General features: G+C 53.8%; 2 protein-coding genes across 2 annotated transcripts; one reads left to right on the forward strand and one right to left on the reverse strand.

The window, feature by feature from the left end:
* Positions 1 to 99: 99 nt before the first annotated feature.
* NCLIV_026180 (hypothetical protein) lies at positions 100 to 6,211 on the forward strand (the record flags this gene model as incomplete). Its single annotated transcript, XM_003882812.1, has 11 exons — positions 100 to 231; positions 711 to 1,055; positions 1,605 to 1,709; positions 2,245 to 2,532; positions 3,034 to 3,118; positions 3,528 to 3,561; positions 3,726 to 3,830; positions 4,267 to 4,312; positions 4,870 to 4,947; positions 5,427 to 5,566; positions 6,106 to 6,211. 11 exons carry the CDS (start codon positions 100 to 102, stop codon positions 6,209 to 6,211), a joined length of 1,464 nt encoding a protein of 487 aa, XP_003882861.1.
* A 1,905-nt stretch (positions 6,212 to 8,116) lies between these two features.
* Positions 8,117 to 14,231, reverse strand: NCLIV_026190 (Ankyrin repeat-containing protein, related; the record flags this gene model as incomplete). Its single annotated transcript, XM_003882813.1, has 8 exons — positions 8,117 to 8,779; positions 9,280 to 9,441; positions 9,871 to 9,880; positions 10,347 to 10,645; positions 10,993 to 11,074; positions 11,730 to 11,798; positions 12,230 to 12,319; positions 12,796 to 14,231. The coding sequence occupies 8 exons, from the start codon at positions 14,229 to 14,231 to the stop codon at positions 8,117 to 8,119; spliced, it is 2,811 nt and encodes a 936-aa protein (XP_003882862.1).
* Between the last annotated feature and the right edge of the window lie 2,912 nt (positions 14,232 to 17,143).

The following is a 17,143-nucleotide window of genomic DNA, read 5'->3' on the forward strand; positions in this document are numbered from 1 at the left end:
GTAGACTCATAGAGGTTCGACGATTCTCCTTCGGGTCTTTCTTTCAGGGGCCATTCAGCCCACCGTATTGCTTCACGCTTTTCTTTTCCTCTCGACACCATGGCGCACAACACAGCCTCGGCGATTCTCAAGGATGACGCGGACGGGTTGGGTGTGAACGAAGGGAAAATGACGGAGGATTTTAGCCAGGCAACGACTCAGCTGATCGAGAAGATATCACAACTCCAAAAGGTCCGTTTCTCGTTTTTTCATGCTTCTATAACCGTACGTTGCCTCTGTAAAACTTTAGCTACTTTGTGCCTCGTAGACACGTGCACTTTCTATGAGTATTCGTGCACATCCCGAATTGACAGAGAAGAGCGAAACCTCGCACGCGGCCGATGCGTGCACTCTGCATTCCCTCAGCATGTGTGGTTTCTATATCTCCTCTCCTTTTTTTCCTTCTCTTTTCTGCTTCCACGCTACCAACGCGTATAGATAGTACAGAGGAGTTGAGGAATAGGCGGCCTTTTCCTTTTCTTTTCTACGTACCACAGAGGGGGCCCTGCTCTTCTCTTAGTGATCTCGCTGGCGAAAAAAAGATGAGAGAGAGTGAAGAACCACCTGTCTTTCCTGTCCGTTTCTCCGTTACTCTTCCATTCGCTGTACTTCAACTCTCCTCTCCACAGCAGTCTTGTGGTATTTGCCCGTCGTTCGGCTCGATGTTTCAGACGACATCTGTGGGCCCGACAAACCCCATTTTCGACGAGTTGTTCGCTCTCGAGAAGAAGTGCAGACAGGCAAACGATGGCGCAAGCGGTTCGCGTCTCTGCTGCTTCTACTTGCAAAATCTGGAGGACTTGCGGAAAGCGGGAGAAGAGAAGAAAGGCGATGGAGTGCCGATGATCAGCGTGACGTTTCTGTGCGACCAGTTGGTCGTCCTGTGTAAAAAGAGAGGCCAGCTGAAACGGACCATCAGCGACATCGTCAAGCTCGCAGTCAGCTGGTTACCCGAAATGAAAAAGGAGGATAAGATCGAAATGATCGAGACGCTGAAGAAAATCACCGATGGGAAGGTGAGAACAAACTCATGCGGACACACACAACGGCACACAGAACACGTCCATATATATATATATATATGTCGGTAGACAGGCGGGACATGTTTATTTGCTGGAATTTCTCGAACAGTAGAGTGGTAGAGGGGCCAGAGCACGCCCACTGGCAAACGCGCACGCACAGAGTGTCGGAGGCAGTTCACGACATTGAGACTTGCTGAACAGCTGCAAGATGAATCCTGGAGATGTGTGCGAGGTGTGCTCGACAAGAGCTGCCAGAAAAAAGAAGTCGCGTCTCCACACGTTGGAGAATTGTCGAGCCGTGCTTCTCTAGCGCCTGTCTCTCGCTCTATGAACCGCTGTATGTCTCTGCACTTGTGTACCGATCCCCTGGCGTCTCGGTCGTTTGTGTGGCTGCTGGGTTATTTCTGCCCAGCTGTGTCCTGTCCTCTCGTCCCTTCCTGCGGCAAAGGATCCACGTACACGCGTTTTTCTAAAGTAGACGAGAGCGGCCTGCCGTAAATGATCGGCGAGCTGTGATGCGTTGCGCCCGGTTCGTTTTCACAGATCTTTGTCGAAGTGGAGAGAGCACGCCTCGTGTTGATGCTCGCGGAGATGAAGGAGGCTGAAGGCAAGATCGACGAGGCCGCTACCATTCTTCAGGAAGTTCAGGTGCGTTTCCTCTCGTCTCTTCTCTTCGTCTTTCCATCAAAAACGCGAACGCTCTTTTACCGAAACTTGCGTGTGGATTGAGGCTCTCTCGCGCTCTCAGCTGGTGAAAGGTTTTTCGGCCCATGCATGCCACCCTCTCTTGGGACCTTTCCTTTTTTCGCCTGTCTCTCGCCCAACTGCAACGCAGTGTTTTTTTCGGCGTCTCGGATGCTCAGCGCTCGGAGAGAAACACAACAGTCTTTCCGCTCGGTGTTTGCTCGAAATTCGTCGGAAAAAAAGTTGCTTCAGCAGGAGAGGCACGCGGCGTTCGTCAGAGGAGAAGTCCCCGACTTTTTTCTTCGTTTTCTGCTATCTTCTCTCTTCGTGCTCTCCTTCCCGCCGCTTTCCCTCGTTTTTCTGTCGTCTGCTCTGTTCTTTTTCATTCTCTGAGTACGCTCCTCTTCCGCGCATTTCTCGGCGGGCGTTCCTTCCTCTTTGAGTTGCTTTCTTCCTGGCGGATTCATGTCGACACTCTGTGGGCCCCCGTTCCACGCAGGTTGAGACCTTTGGGGCAATGGAGAGGCGCGAGAAGACGGAGTACATTCTGAAGCAGATGGCTCTGGTTCTGCGACGTGGAGACTTTATCCGGTGCCAGATTATCAGCAAAAAAATCAGCACAAAGTTGCTGGACAGTGACGAGAATCTTCAGGATTTGAAGATCCGCTACTACTCGCTCATGATTGTCTACTACCTCCACGAGGGCCTGACTCTCGACTGCTGCAAGGCCTACCACTCCATCTTCAATACGCCGTCCGTACAGCAGGACAAAGACCAATGGCTTCTGGTAAGACGTTCTTTCTCTGTGTCCCTTCCCTTTGTCCCTTCTCTATGTCCTCTTCTCTTTGTCCTCTTCTCTTTGTCCTCTTCTCTTTGTCCTCTTCTCCTTCTCTTTCTATGCTGTTTTTTCCTGTCTCTTTGTGATTTTTTTCTGTCTCTTACCCTCTCTTCCCCTCGCCTTCCCTCGCTTTCTCGTCTTTCGCATTCCCATCGTCTCGTAGTCGTTTTGTACTCTGTCTCCTGAGGGAGGAGTGCCTCGCTCTTCCGGCACGTGACGCGTTTTCCAGGTGCCCACGGGAGGCAGACTCGAAGAGATCGCGTTCGTTGTGTCTCGTGAGTTTCCCCCTCTGCCTTTTTTTGTTTTTTTTGAATATGCTTCTTCCTGCCTTTCTGGCGACCAGTTGCCCCGTTTTGAGGACCGTTCAAACCGGCGAGTTCGCCACTTCCCGCCTCGCCTTCTCTCACCCGCGCGTTCCGTAGACCGATTTCTCCGGCTTTCCTCTTTCAGAGTCTCCAGTGCTACGTTCTTTTTCTGCTGCTCGCTCCCTTTGACGACGAGGTGCGACAACTCGCGCACGCCGTCCAGACAGCAGGTGAGCGTCTTTCAGCGTTGCGGAGAAATGGAGAAAGGCGAGTCGCGCGGAACACGCCTCTTCTGTTCCATGGGAGAGAGACTTGATTTCGGTGCACTCTGCGGGAAAAACGCAGATGAGCCGGCATCATGCTAGAGAAAACGGAACGACAGGCTTTGTGTAGAAGGTCACCTGTTTGGAGAACTGCCCTCGCTTTGAGACGCAGCTCCACGGCGGAAGAAGAAAGGAAGAAAATGCGGATGCGTATGTCATCCTTGTCTCTTGCAAAAAATTCGTTCTCTTCCCCGCCGATTCACACGTTTCGGTCTCCCTGCGTGTAGAACTGAGCGTGTCATATTGGAGCCGCGGGGCCGGAGGTTACGAAACATTTGGAAGTGCCGCTTTTCTGCCGTTTTAACTTTTTCTGCAGAGGCCAAGAAGCTGAAGGAGATGCCCGTCTACGCGTAAGTCGCTCTCTCCGGGATCTTTCTTTCTTTTGGCGCTCTTGAACTTTCCAGAGTTACGTTTGGTTTGTGGGGCGTTGCGACTTTTTCTGCCTCGCCTTCGTTCGCACCCCTCTTCTTGGCTTACTTGATTTCCAGTTTCCCTTCTCCTTTTCTTTCCTCAGACAACTGCTGAAAGACATGACGACGGTGGAACTCCTCTCTTGGCCGCTCCCGTACGAGGCAACGCTGAAGGCGCACGAGGTGTTCCAAGACTCGCCGCACGAAGGGTGAGAGGCGAGCAAGAAACCCGACGGAAGTGGAAGGAAAGGACGAGATGGAGCAACACAGACAGTGAAGAAACAACGAAAAGAAGAACGGGAGAAACACAGAGGGGACTGCTGGAGAGGAAGATGAACAGAGGAGATGAGAGGAGACGTGGACGGGGCGAGAGGAAAATGACGAGAAGATGAAGAAAGATGTGAGAGGAAGAGGGAAAAAGAACGCCACCGAAGAAGGAAATTGCTTGTGAAGAGGAGTGTTGCCTGTGCTGCGTCGTATTGGGATGAGAACGCGGCTTTGCGCGTTAGGCGTGGTTCGAGGCATCTTTTGCGTTCTTTTGAAGAGCAAATCTTTTGAATTTTTCTACCTTTTCCCTGATTGCACCTGGATGTGCGCACTTCGCGAGAAGAGACACGTGTCCTTGCTGTTTTTTTGAACTGACAGAGGCGAAGGACGCTGGAAGCTTTTGAGACGCCGCGTTATCCAACATGTACGCCCCTCCACGCACGCGCCTTCGCGCAGTCTCTCCATGTTTTCCCCCGTGTCTGCTCGATTTTCTCCGCTTACCTGTCTATATCTGTCCATATCTATCTATATCGATATCTATCTATCTATCTATCTATCTATCTATCTATCTATCTATCTATCTATCTATCTATCTATCTATCTATCTATCTATCTATCTCTTGCCGTGATGCATGCTGCATCGATGATACATAACATGCGAGAACATGCGCAGACGAAGGCCTACGAGGCTCTTCTTGTGATGATGGCGGCCAAAGAGTATCTTCTTTGAAGTCGATTGTTTGATGGGGAGGCATGCTTTTGGACACTGAATACACTTTTCTTGGAAAGAAGCCGTAGTCCGCGCGAGAAAACGAGACGGGGACGCCTCGCGACATACAACGGATGCATACTTTGACTTCGATCCTGCCTACATCGAGGCAGTTTGTTCTCTTCGTCTCCCGTGAAATCCGGCTAATATATATATATATGACACTTTGTGATTTTTCGGCTGATACATGATCTGCGTGTGTTTTGTGTCAGAACATTCGAGTTATTGCGACTTACTACAGCTGCATCGAGATGGGACGCGTCGCTTCCCTCCTCGACATCACCAAAGATGTAAGTCACGGCCGCTCATGCAAGACGTTTTCTTCGTTTTTCGTGAATGCGGAGGCGGCCCGCTTATATCCTCGCGTATATCCGCACGGATGGCTCGTCCTTTCACTTCTTCTGATTCAGGCAGTCCCCCGCGCAAATAAACCTAAATACACTTGTATCTGTGTGAGTGCACTTCTATCCTTGCCTAGGAAAGAGCCGCGTAGAACTACGCATATATATATATATATATATATATATATATATACATCTTGACACAACAACATATATTTTCACGCGTGCATACGCTAACTCTCTTCTTTAATCTGTGTACGTATCCTGTCGTGTCTACATCCATATTTCTATTCATTTGCGTGTCCGTATATGTCGCTGTCCATCCCTCTTTCTCTGTGTCTAGCTCTGCCGTATATGGATGCAAACGTGTACATGCTCTGTGTATAAACGTGTGTGTGTTTGCATGCATTTTTGTAAATTTGGGACAGGAGGCGGAATCGGAGATTTCTGAGCTGGTTTGCTCCAACTTTGTCGAGGCGAAGATTGACCGACCCGCCGGCACCGTTGTGTTTGGCAAACGCAAGGGGACCTTCGACCGCCTCAACGCGTGGGCCACAGATGTCACCAAGTAGGCGAGTTACTGTGTATAAGCCGAAAAAGCCTCTAGGAAGAGCCAACGCCGCAGCCGTGGGAAAAGGCGCGATTTACGTCCCGGCCCTTTCTTCTAAAAGTCTCTCGTGAAACACGCCTCGCGCAAGAGAATGGTTCGAAACGCGCACGCAGGGAAAGCGGGGCTATGCTGTTCCCGTGCATGGATCAGGCACGTTCTGCTCTCGGATGGATAGCAGCTTCAATCACCAATGAAGACGCCTAGACACACGCATGCGAACAACACCTATCTCGATGCACATTCCTGTGCGTCTATAGGTAGATAGGAGTAGTTGGAGTCCGCGTGCATACGCGTACGTATCTGTCGATCATAAACCTATGCCTATACATCTATATTTGTGTCTGTACATGCGTACGCGCATACCTGCGTACACATACAGATGTAGATGTGGGACGTGCTTGCATTTGTCTTTTATTTTTGTGTCTGTGTTTATCCATTTGAGTCGCGCGACCGCAAGTGAAGTGTTGCGTTTCTGCGGGGTCTGCGCGCTTTTTCAGCCTCTTGGACCGCGTGGACTTGTGCTCGCATCTGATTCAAAAGGAGAGAATGGTGCATGCGGCTCGCGCAAAGAACGCTGCGCTGCTGGCTCGGAATGCTAGCTGATCTTTCAAGCGAGAAGAACAGGCGCTGCTGGGTGAGAAGGCGACTCCGAGACGCGTTTGCGTTCCCGTGATAAGAAATCCTTTCGCCAGCCTCGCCTGTCTTGAGACTGCGAGAGACGCGAAGGAAGAAAGAAGTGCATACAGATAGGAAGAGAGGAGTGCATGCAGATAGGAAGGACCGAGTGCATGCAGATAGGAAGGACCGAGTGCATGCAGATAGGAAGAAAGGCTTTCTCGGGAGAGACGTTTTTTCAAGTGTAGACGTGTGAGGGAAGACGATTCGCGATCGCGTGCAGACAATCGAGGGACTTAGACGCACGCGGAAGACGGTTCCTGGTTGTCGGTGGAGGAGAGGGAAACAAAGAGGAAACGCAGGAGCAGAGCTGTACCTGTGCATGCGCCGGCATCGCGTCCCGAGACACTGCGGCGAAAAGGCCTCGAAGAGCACAATTCGGAGAAAAGTACCCTGGATCCACTCTGTGCCGCTGACGCGCCTTCGTTGTCGGTGCCCAAGATTCTCACAAAACGATGCCAAAAAAAGGCCCGTTTAAAATTCCAAATCTTTCCACGTCCACATACGTTTCCATACACCTCTCCACATGTATAAATGCATATCTCGATTTACAAGAGCCGCGCGGTTAACTCGCGTATATCTATCGATGCACGCACATATATATATATATATATATATATATATGCGTATGCGCATCGATACGTGTATATACACTTGTACACAGACATTTGGGGTGCGGGCGTTCCCTGTTTGTTTGGGTTTTTCGCCTCCTCGGGCGACCTTACGCGTAAGGCAGTCTAGACCGAAGAGCGCCGCTGCCGGCGTGCAAAGTCCTGGCGACAGAGAGGTTTTGTGTGTGGGCAGTCAAGGGAGTTTTCCTCTTGAAGCCTGTCCGTGGTTTTTTAAAATCTGTGGAAGAACGTTCTCGAAGGGAGACGGATCAGCAATGTCTCCTTTCGGAGACGAGAAAGGAAATTCGACAGCAGGTGCGTGACGCGCTGCGAGCGAGACGCGGCGAACAGGGGACTCAGCTGAAGGACCGCGTTCCCCTTTTTTTCACAACAAACACGTGTGGGGTGAAAAACCAGCTGTCTCTTCTCGGCCTTTCGAAGCGTAGCACCAACCACCCAAAACAGTTGCTTTGCCTGACATTCTCGTTCACAGAAATATGTACACCGTGTACACTGTTTAAAAATTTACATGTTCATAGGAACTCCTTACACTCTCTGGGTAGCTATAGAGATGGAGACATATGAGTGTCGCCGCTTTCCCGGGACTTGGGCATCAGCAGCGCCGAGCGCGTCTGTTGAATTACTCTCGAGCCCCATCGCGAGGCCTCGCCTTCAAACACGCAAACTCTTTCGAGGAATCGACCGATGTTCGACATGGAAAAGACTGAAAAACGTCGCGCGTGTCCTCGACGCATGCAAAGACTCCCGCGGATTCACACACGCCTTCCGCACTCGATACAGACGAGCGTCGAACTCCCAAGCTAGGCAGCGGTCACGGCCGTGTACCAAAAAACCAAATTCGTGCACTGCATTTACTCATCTCCAGTACAAACCATTACCGCATACCATATATATACATATATAGTGTATATGGAGATACATCTATAGATATACACGTCTGTATCTAGAGCGCAGATGCTAGCACTCCGTTGGGCAAAAACGCAAATCGATGCTTATTTTGTTTGGTCTTCAGTCGCCGAAGGAAGGCGGCCTTGCTTTTTTGGAACGGCTTTCCACTTGTCGGTCCTCTGCAATTTCCGTGTTTCTCCCTCTCTTGCCCACCTTTGGTGTCTGTCTTCTCGTGTTTTCGCGCCTTCCGGACACACTCGTTCTCTCCCCCTTTTTAACCGCCCTTTTTCCCGGCCTTCTCTCGCCTTCTCCGCTATCCGGCAGTGCATCTTCTCTGGAATCTGGCCGTTGTGACGCGTCTCGTCGCGTCTCCCAGTGCCTGGGGCTCTTCTTCTCCGGCCCGCTCCCGCTCGCTCTTGGCGCTCGCCGGCCTGCGGAGAGTCCACCGAGGGCGTCTCGTCTCGGAACTCTTTTTACGCGACGGGGCGTTCCCTGTGCTGCTCACCTCGACCTTTCTCGCACGGTGGAAGAATCGCTTCCCGATCCGCAGAGACTCCACGTCCGCAGCGGCGACACTCGCGCGCTTCTTCCCCGACCCTGAGGGACCGCCGTCCGAGAGGGAACGCCCCGCGACGCGCCTCTTCACGGGCGTCAAATGGAGAACGCGGGGACTGCCGCGGTCCGCGCCGAGGCGGTCGAAGAGGCTCCAGCGCCGCCAGAACGGGAAGAAGCGGGGACGTTCGAACGGAGGCGAGCGCTCAAGCGGACCTTCGCTCCGGGTCGGCGGAGCCGCGTGGGAGCAGTCGCGCGGAACAGAGCCGAGCGAACCATGCAGACGCGCCGACCGTCGAGCCTCGTAGGCGCGATTCTCAGCCTCGACGAGGGGCAAAGCGCGCGCTTGGAGGCGTCTCAGCTCCCGCCGGGACAGACTCCCGATCCGAGTGAACGCCACCGTCATCAACTCGTTTCGGGAAACCTGCCAAGTGAAAAGACACACGAAAAACTGGATAGTGGAGTGGAAGCGCGGGAGAGAGAGAGGGAGAAAGAGAGAGAACGAGAGGAAGGGAGACAGGGAGAGAACGAGAGGAAGGGAGACAGGGAGAGAGAGGGAGAAAGAGAGGGAGACAGGGAGAGAGAGAGGGAGAGAGAGAGGGAGAAAGAGAGGGAGAAAGAGAGGGAGACAGGGAGAGAACGAGAGGAAGGGAGACAGGGAGAGAAAGGGATATAGGAGCGAGAAGAGGTAGCGTGTCTACGGTTGCCGATGTGAAGGGGAGGACGAGAACGATGAAGCGAGGGAAGGACGTGGAGGAGAGAAATGGCGAAGAGAGACGTGCGAGAGGTGACGGAAGGACAAACAGCAAGACAACCAGCGAAAGAAGACGGCCGGAGGGACTCTGAAGGGAAGAGAGAGACGGATCAGGAGTTTACGGGAAGAGGAGAAAACAGATGTGGCTCAGAAGATTCGACGTTGCTTACCAGGTGGCGAAGCATCCCCCGCCAGAAAGTCATCACCTCCTCGAGCGATGTCAGGGCAACAATTTCTCGTTCATGCATGCGAAAAATGGCCAGCGCGATTCGGAATAGAATTTTCTGACCCTCCAAAACGAGAGAATCCCAAATGCGGAAAGTCGTGTAGATCTAAGAACAAGGAAAGGAAAACACAGGTCATATACCGAGAGAGAACGTACACACCTTCATCTATACATATATAGTTTCTGCCCGTACAATGATGTAGGTAACTGGGCACAGATGCTTACAACAAAATTTGTATCTGATTCTTTATACGAGACGAGTAAGGTAGATGCAAGACACACACACGCTCGAATCCCTGCCTCTATAGATAGATAAGTATGTGTATCTACGAATACGTGGCCACGTGTGTATGTGTATCTACGAATACGTGGCCACGTGTGTATGTGTATCTACGAATACGTGGCCACGTGTGTATCGATCTCGCTCTGGGTACGTTGCTATATAATCAGTCCTGTAGACCCTGACAGCCGTTTCAACCGACGCGAAGAAAAGCCGAGGGGAAGGCTTCTGAAGAATCAGACTCACAAGACTTACCGGAACCGAGCTCGAATAGAGGGAGAGAAACAACTCTGCACAGAGACAGTCCAGGCCAACTTGCGTTCGTCTGCTCCAAGGCGGGAGGTCGATACGTTCGGGGCGATAGCAAAAGGAGACAGAAGAGACAGTCCAGCGGAGACAAGGCCATGAGGAGCTGTGGGGACGACGGGCGAGCGCCCAGAAGCAGGCGAGGAAGCACACACGGAAAGAGACGGGAACGGAGGCTCCCATTTGAACGTCGTCGCACAAAGGTGGGAACAGGGACACCTAGAGGAAACAGGCAAACAGAGAAGACCCGATTCGTGAGTCCCTACGGCACTGGATACCTCCAAACCACCGTCGAGACACGCACAGTGAACCCCCGAGAGGACAGAGACACCGCGCGGGAGCAGACCTGCCGATACATTTATTCATCTATGTATCGATAAATCTACGCAGATCTGTTTGGACATGAAGAGTTTGGTATGTCGTACCTCAGCGTTCGTGTCACTCGCGGGAGTTTCTTCGCGAGGAGAAGTGAGAGGACTTTCAGGTCTCTGCGGAGCGCAACCATGCCTGCAGTGTAGTAGCCGGCCAGCTTCATTCCCTTCCCGGTCACATCCGAATCGACGAGTTGAACGAGTGACCAGAACGCGAGGTCGGGCGGCATGAAGAGCAGCAAAGTTGCGGCCAGAAAGTTCATCGACTGGCAATAGTTGATCTTCGGCTTATATGCGGCGAACGCCCGGAGAACTCGCCGCAGATCCGCAATGCCAGTCGCGTCGTTCCGAAACTGCAAGAAGCACAGAGATCGCCAGCGACTCGGCACCCGACCGCTTAGCAAAAGAAAGGCGCGCCTCGAAGGACAAGGAAGGATCACCGGTGCCCGCGCCGCGGAGAAGAGGCTACGACGAATTCGCACACTCGTCGAGCCTCGTGATGAGACTTCTCTCCTCTGCACGAGTCGACCCCCTACTCAACCGCTCTGCTCAGCAACGACATCGACGCCTTTCACGACACACGCCTTCACTCCCTGTTCATCTCCGTTTTCTTCCTCCTTTCCTCTTCTTCTTCTTCCCTTCCCGCCTTCTTCTCTTTCTTTCTGCCTTCCTCTCTCCACTCTCCTCTTCTTTGCCTCACGCGTCTGTTGCTTGGGAAAGTCCGGAATAGGTCGAGCTCGATCTGTTCCTCGACGTCCTGAGGCACAGACGCTTCAGCCATCCTAGAGAGGGAAAGGAGGAAAACACCAGAAAAACCCTCTATACACTCGATTTTCGTAGGCGTCTCGTGGAGACCCGAAAACCAACTGAGATGGTAGGGCCCTCCGGGGCAACAGAAAAGAACACCGTTTCTCCGAAGCAAACAGGCAACACTTCACATTTTCTTCTTCCCTCTCGACTCCACCTCCACAGCTCAACCGCTGCTCAACTGAACGACGTCCATTTCCACCTATATGTATATATATATATAGATATGTATTTATTTTTATTTTTTGCATAAATATGTATGTATGCGTATAGCTGGATGTGCCCTTCCTGCTGTTGTATATCCACGGGATTTATCCATCGGTCTCATCTGTCTCCGTGCCTGGTTCTTCCTGCCTCGTAGTGCTCGCCAAAAGGTGCGACCGCACCGAGCCACGCACGGTCAATGCCGGTCACATTGCATGGGAAATGCTAATCTATTCACTGTTATAAATACGTCTGCATTTTTGTTTATATCTATGTGTGCATATAAGAGTGGACACAGATGCGACTCGATGGCGAGTCGCTGGGCGCTGCGGCATCGACGCTCGGGCAGAAAAAACGGACTGTTGCATGTGCGCATGCACCAGTGTCTGGACATTGGTCTTTTCGCTTGTCTCCTGGAAGACGTACTCTTCAAACACAGCCGGACGCTGCTCCCTCAGCGTCCAGCTGCCGAGACATCGGGCCCAGACTTCCTGCCTGCGCATCAGAGAGCATCAGAGCAAACCGTCGTGGATCTTTCAGAGAAAAGTTTCCAGCGCGAGCCGGAGGCGCACGCATGCAGGGAGAGACGAAGAGTTGGCGGACTGAGAGCAAACTCGGTTCTCTGAGAGACGTCCCGACGCGAAGAAGTAGTGAGACAGAGAAATACAAACCATAGAGGGACTGGAGACGGACAAACACACCAAAGACTGGACAGGAACTGAACACATCAAGCGCCGGCAACCGACACGGAGGGAAAACGACAGAAACAAAGAGACACGACGTTCTCAGAGGCAGGCGGAAGCCCTTTGTGTATGTGTATCTACCAACGTATGGCATCTTGTTTTTTGACGGCTTTTCAGAGGGAAACGAGGAAGACACGGTGAAGAAAAAACACGGAGATGGAAGGAAGAAAACGAAAGACGAACCTGAGAGAGTCGGGAATGCCGCGACGAACGAGCCGCTTTAGCGTTCGAAGATCCGAGACGGAAGGATCCCTGTGCACAAACTCTGCCCACCTGGAGCCAGCGGAGAAGCGGAGAAGACACAAGGAGAAACGCCAGGCGCAGAGCATGACGGGAAGCACGTCGGCAGCGGAAAGAGAAGAAGAAGGCACGGCGAAAGGGGACCTTTGCGGCGAAAAATAAGCAGACGGAAACGCTAAGGTTGGAGAGGGAGGAGGGGAAGAGGGGCGAGGAGGCGCATGAAAGACAGGCGAAAAGCAAACGGAGAAGGAGAAACACAGAGGCGGGGCGCGGGACTGTCCCACAGAGACACCTGCATAAACAGGGCGGGCAGTACAGGAGGAAAAGGGGAGAAAGGGAGCAGAGAGAGAAGGAGAGAGACAGCGACAGACAGGCGAGAGGCCGAGCGAGAGAGGAAACATTTAAACACGGAGACAGAGATACCCGAGCAGCAGAAGTGAGTGCGAAAAGGGAGTACACTCTCGCAACTTCTCCAGGCTCTGCCTCGCCGTTCTCCCACTGCGACCTACGTGTCGTCCCTCTCCCGCGTCTCAGGCTGGACCCTGAGCGAATATTCGCGGAGTTTCAGGCTCAGCCTCTCGGCGTCGTTCACCCGGAAGCCGTAGCGATCAAATTCCTCTTCTGGTTGTCTTTCGACTGTGCCCGCTGAGAGCTCGAAAGAGAAAGGAGAGAGCGAGGGAGAACAGGAGGAAGAACAAGAGGGAGAACAGGAGGCAGACGAGGACATGAGATGCGCGTCGTGCGCAACTGGATTTCCTTCACCCACGTTGCTTCGAAAAAGGCCTAGTGCGGAGTCTTTTCCTGTGTCTCCTTCCTTGCTGTGTTTCTGTCCCTCTGCTCTCTGCGCCGTTGCTTCTGGGAGTTTCTCTCCTGAAGACTCTCCTTCACCGCGTGTCTCTCTCTCGCGCGTTAACGACGAGGCCGCCTCTCCGTGGTCTGTTCTCTTCTCGTTCTTCTCTCTTCTGACGACCTCTTCTTCTTGGTGCCCCGCCGGCAGTGCGACATTTCCGCAAACTCCGGCGACGGCCTCCCTCGTCTCTGTCGCGCACCCGTCGCTTCCTCTTTCTCGCGTCTCTCGCTTCTCCCGAGCAGTGGAAGAGGACGAGGTGGAACCTGAGGGCCCAGATGGAGCGCCGGAAGAACCGCGTTCCCGAGCTGACTCTTCCACCCTTGAGATGTCGGTTTTGCCGGTCTCGCCAGTGACACAGGACTCGGCGACTTGCACCAGGCTTTCTCGTCTTGACGTGCTGGAACTGCTTCGCTTCGCAGGCAGACATGCCGATTCTTCAGCGGATAAATCACACGGAACATCGCAGTCTCCTAGGCTACCCTGGTGTCTGTACGGCGCGCCGGCGCACGGCCAATGAGGCCGAACGGCTTCGCGCTCTCTTCTCGGGTTTGCGCGGTCAGCAATCCTCGACGCGTCTTCTCCCTTCTGCCGCTCCCTGTCGGACGGAGTCGCGGTGGGCGCAGCCGCCTCTCGTCCGCGTGCTCTCCCGTTCTGAGGAAGAAGAGACGAAGCGGCGCCTACGCACGACGGGGCTCTAGAAGACGAGAGACGCGAGCGCTGGGACGCCGACGCGGCGCGCTGCGGGGATCCTGGAGCGGGACCGCCCTGGGAGTGGGAGAGCGGCGCAGTGGAAACTGCGTTTGTCTGCCCGCGTTCGGTGATGTCTTCACCGGATTCACCGGGTGAGATTCTCTGAGCCCAGGGGAGCGAGAAGGCAGGAGGGAAGAAGGAAAAGCCAGGAAGAGAAACGAGACTTCTCTCCCGAGGTGAGACCTCTCGCGGCACTCGACTCCCGTCCGGGGCATCCTGCACGGAAGAAGACGAAGGCGCAGTCGGGGCAAGATTCGGGGGAGACGTGCGCTCTTCGTCGGCCGTCTCTCTGCGCTTGTCTTTGCCTGCCTCCTTTCCCGGAGAGGCCCCGACGAAGAATGCCATTCTCTGCGCCGTCGGCGAAAAGGCGCGCGCGCGCAAGCGCAGTCGAGAAGGCGCCGCCCTCTTCGAGCTGGGGAAAACGCGGGGACTCAGTCGGAAGAGAGCGTCTTAGCGCCTCGCGGCCTCTCTGCGTCGCCGGCGAGCTTGCGGCAGGAGCGAAGCCATAAGGGAAAACGCGAACGGGAAAAAACAGAGGGGCGAGCCTCCTCTTGGGGTTTCTCACAGATCGAGCATCTTGGATCTGGAATTGGTGAAAGCAGAGAGTTCCGTACCGACCCCACGCGAGGCAAATCGAACAGCGCGAGAGACCGGCTCTCCTCTGCTGGAGACAGCGAGCCGAACTCGAAGGGACGAAACAACTAGGTGAATGAAAGACGCCCCCACGCGCGTTCACGAGCCTCCCGCAGTTCTCTCTCCAGAAGTGAAGTCTGTACGGAGCGCGGCCCGAAAAAAAGGGACGGAAAGGAAAAACGGTGTGGCCGGACTCGGAACACAACGGTGAAATGCAGAGTGCGCGTGGCGGAAACAGAATCGTCCAGGAGGCCTGCTGAGACGGCAAGGGAGAGAAGAAGTGTGTTGACCAAAGCTTCGTCGCGATAGGTGTGATGCGTAGACGCCTCACGCGTGCTAGAGGAGTAAACACGGGGACCAAAACGGCCAGAGGAGCGGAAATATCGGGCACAGGGGCTACGTCTCTGATGACAAGGACTCTCCGGGGCTCCTAGAGCAGAAAACGCCGTGTCGGAGACGTGATCGCGGAAAAACGCCCGCCTGGGAGCGCTTTGCAGCGGCGGTACGACGCGCAAGTGCGACTGTTGTCGCTCCTTTGCACGGAAGACAGCGTCAGTCGGGAAAACAGACGAGCTGAGGCGAGAGAACGCCCCGACGGAAGGCAGCTGACGTCAATATATGGGCAGAGATGGCTTCTGTGTGGCTGCCGGGACGGTGTGATTGTTGCAAAGACCATGGGAAATTCATGTGTGAAACTCTCTGCGCTCTCATGGGCTTCATCTGAAGGCCCCGTAATACGAGAACTAGGTTGATGGAAGGAAGAGGCCGCCGAGAACACAAAGACGAACGCACACACCGAGCCTCCGACAACTCTTGCAAGGCCCCGCCGAGAATACAGGGACAGCTAACTAAGAGGAAAGCAAGAACTCGTTCCTACATCGCCTCAGGTTACAAGGGCGATGTCGGCCAGGTCAGGTTGGAAGCATTTTGCATGCACACCAGGTTCAGATGGAAAATGCGTGAGGGCTGTCGAGAACTGGGTTGAACTCAAGGCTCGCCTGTTGCGATGCTCAACTGGAGAGTTTTGCTTTTGGGACACTCATCGATCGCGATTTCGATAGCGCAATTGCGACAGACATGCAACACTTGGCAGGGGCCAGCGTCGATCACGCTGGGAACGCACACGGAGAGACTGAATGCGAAACATCACATCATATTAGATGCAGCGCTGACGGTGGTTTGAGCTTTCTTCAACCTATTTCATGGCGATTTCTTCCACAACCCCCTCGAGAAAGTCGCGGCTTCCGATTTTGCTGGAGTCCTTTCCGCACACGTCTTTCTCCAGCATGGTCACTTCCTTCGAAAATTCCTGGCTACACGGCGTGCCGTTCAGTTGGGAGCACGAGAGACACAGCCACGAGGGGGGAAATGCGCCGTGAGTCGCTCGCTCGGAATTGCGTATTGACACACATGCATTCGGTACAAAAATAAACAGCACGTCGGCCCGTTTCGACTTTCTTCACGCTTAGCAAGTAAGCGGATGTGAGCGTCATCGGCCGCTGCTTTACGCCGTTTACAGGCCGTTCTCTCTCAGGAGCCGGGTTGTCAAACTGATGAGGGAATCTCACATCCCAGGCAGAGAGAAGCTTTGTAGGCCAGGGATGGTTCTGGAACTCAGGCAGTCTGGTTGGCGTCCGTCCACCGGATGCGAGACACTGCGGGAATTCTTCGCGGAGAAGCTTTACAGGGGCGTCGGGAAAGCGCGACTCTCCTGTGAGCCTTCCTCACTCTTCTCGCTTGGCGGCCGACCTCTTGTGTCCGAGAAAAAAGTCGACGCAGACGGAACATCTCCCCCCTTTTGGTTGGACGAATCCCTAGACACACTGCCTGAATCACAGTTCTCCCCAGAACACACACCACATGTGTCGCCTCATGAACCATATCTAAACGCACTCCTGTAAGCACGTACATGCCGCGGATTCATAGTGCGGCTTGGACCGATCGCAGCACGGATTAACGCAGCTATTGATGGACAGAGTGCTCCTTACCGTCGCGTTTGTTTCAAAAACGAACCCGTCCCTCCCGGGGAAGTACGCCTCCGCGGATTTTGGAGATTTTGTAACCGGAGCGACTGCGTCCACCTTGCGGTGGCGCCTATACGGGGATTGCTGAGCCGCTGCTCAGGAGAGACTTTTAAGGGTAGAAAGATCCTGAGGGGTTCGGTTTCTAGTCACGTAAGAACGTTTTCGCTCGGGTCTCAGCTCGCAGCTGCAGGCTCAAATGCAAAGGTGGTTCGCACAGGAAAACCACAGACAAACGCGGGGTTGACACGTGCTCACAGTCGTGCGAGGAGAGTGCAACTAGGGTGCGCTATCGAGAAGAGCCGCCTGGAAGCGGCTTCGAGAGAGCGCCGAATCAGGCGCCGCAACTGGCCGCGAATTCCATTCCCAAGTAGGCGGCGTTCGATTCTTTCCGCGCACCGCGGTGAAGTCCGTTACCGAACGAGGTCCGACGACAATCCAGATCTAGTCAGGCGACCTCGTGTCAAGTTTCATACGCATCATTTTTTCCTCCATATCACCATTTACACAAGGATGAGAGCAGCACGACCTTTAGGCATGGCTGGCCGAGCGATCCTCGTGGATCTTTCCTCGCGTTTTTGCCCCAGAGTACGGATTGGAGAT

This window comes from Neospora caninum, chromosome VIIb, assembly GCF_000208865.1.
Source record: "Neospora caninum Liverpool complete genome, chromosome VIIb".
NCBI lineage: Eukaryota > Apicomplexa > Conoidasida > Eucoccidiorida > Sarcocystidae > Neospora > Neospora caninum.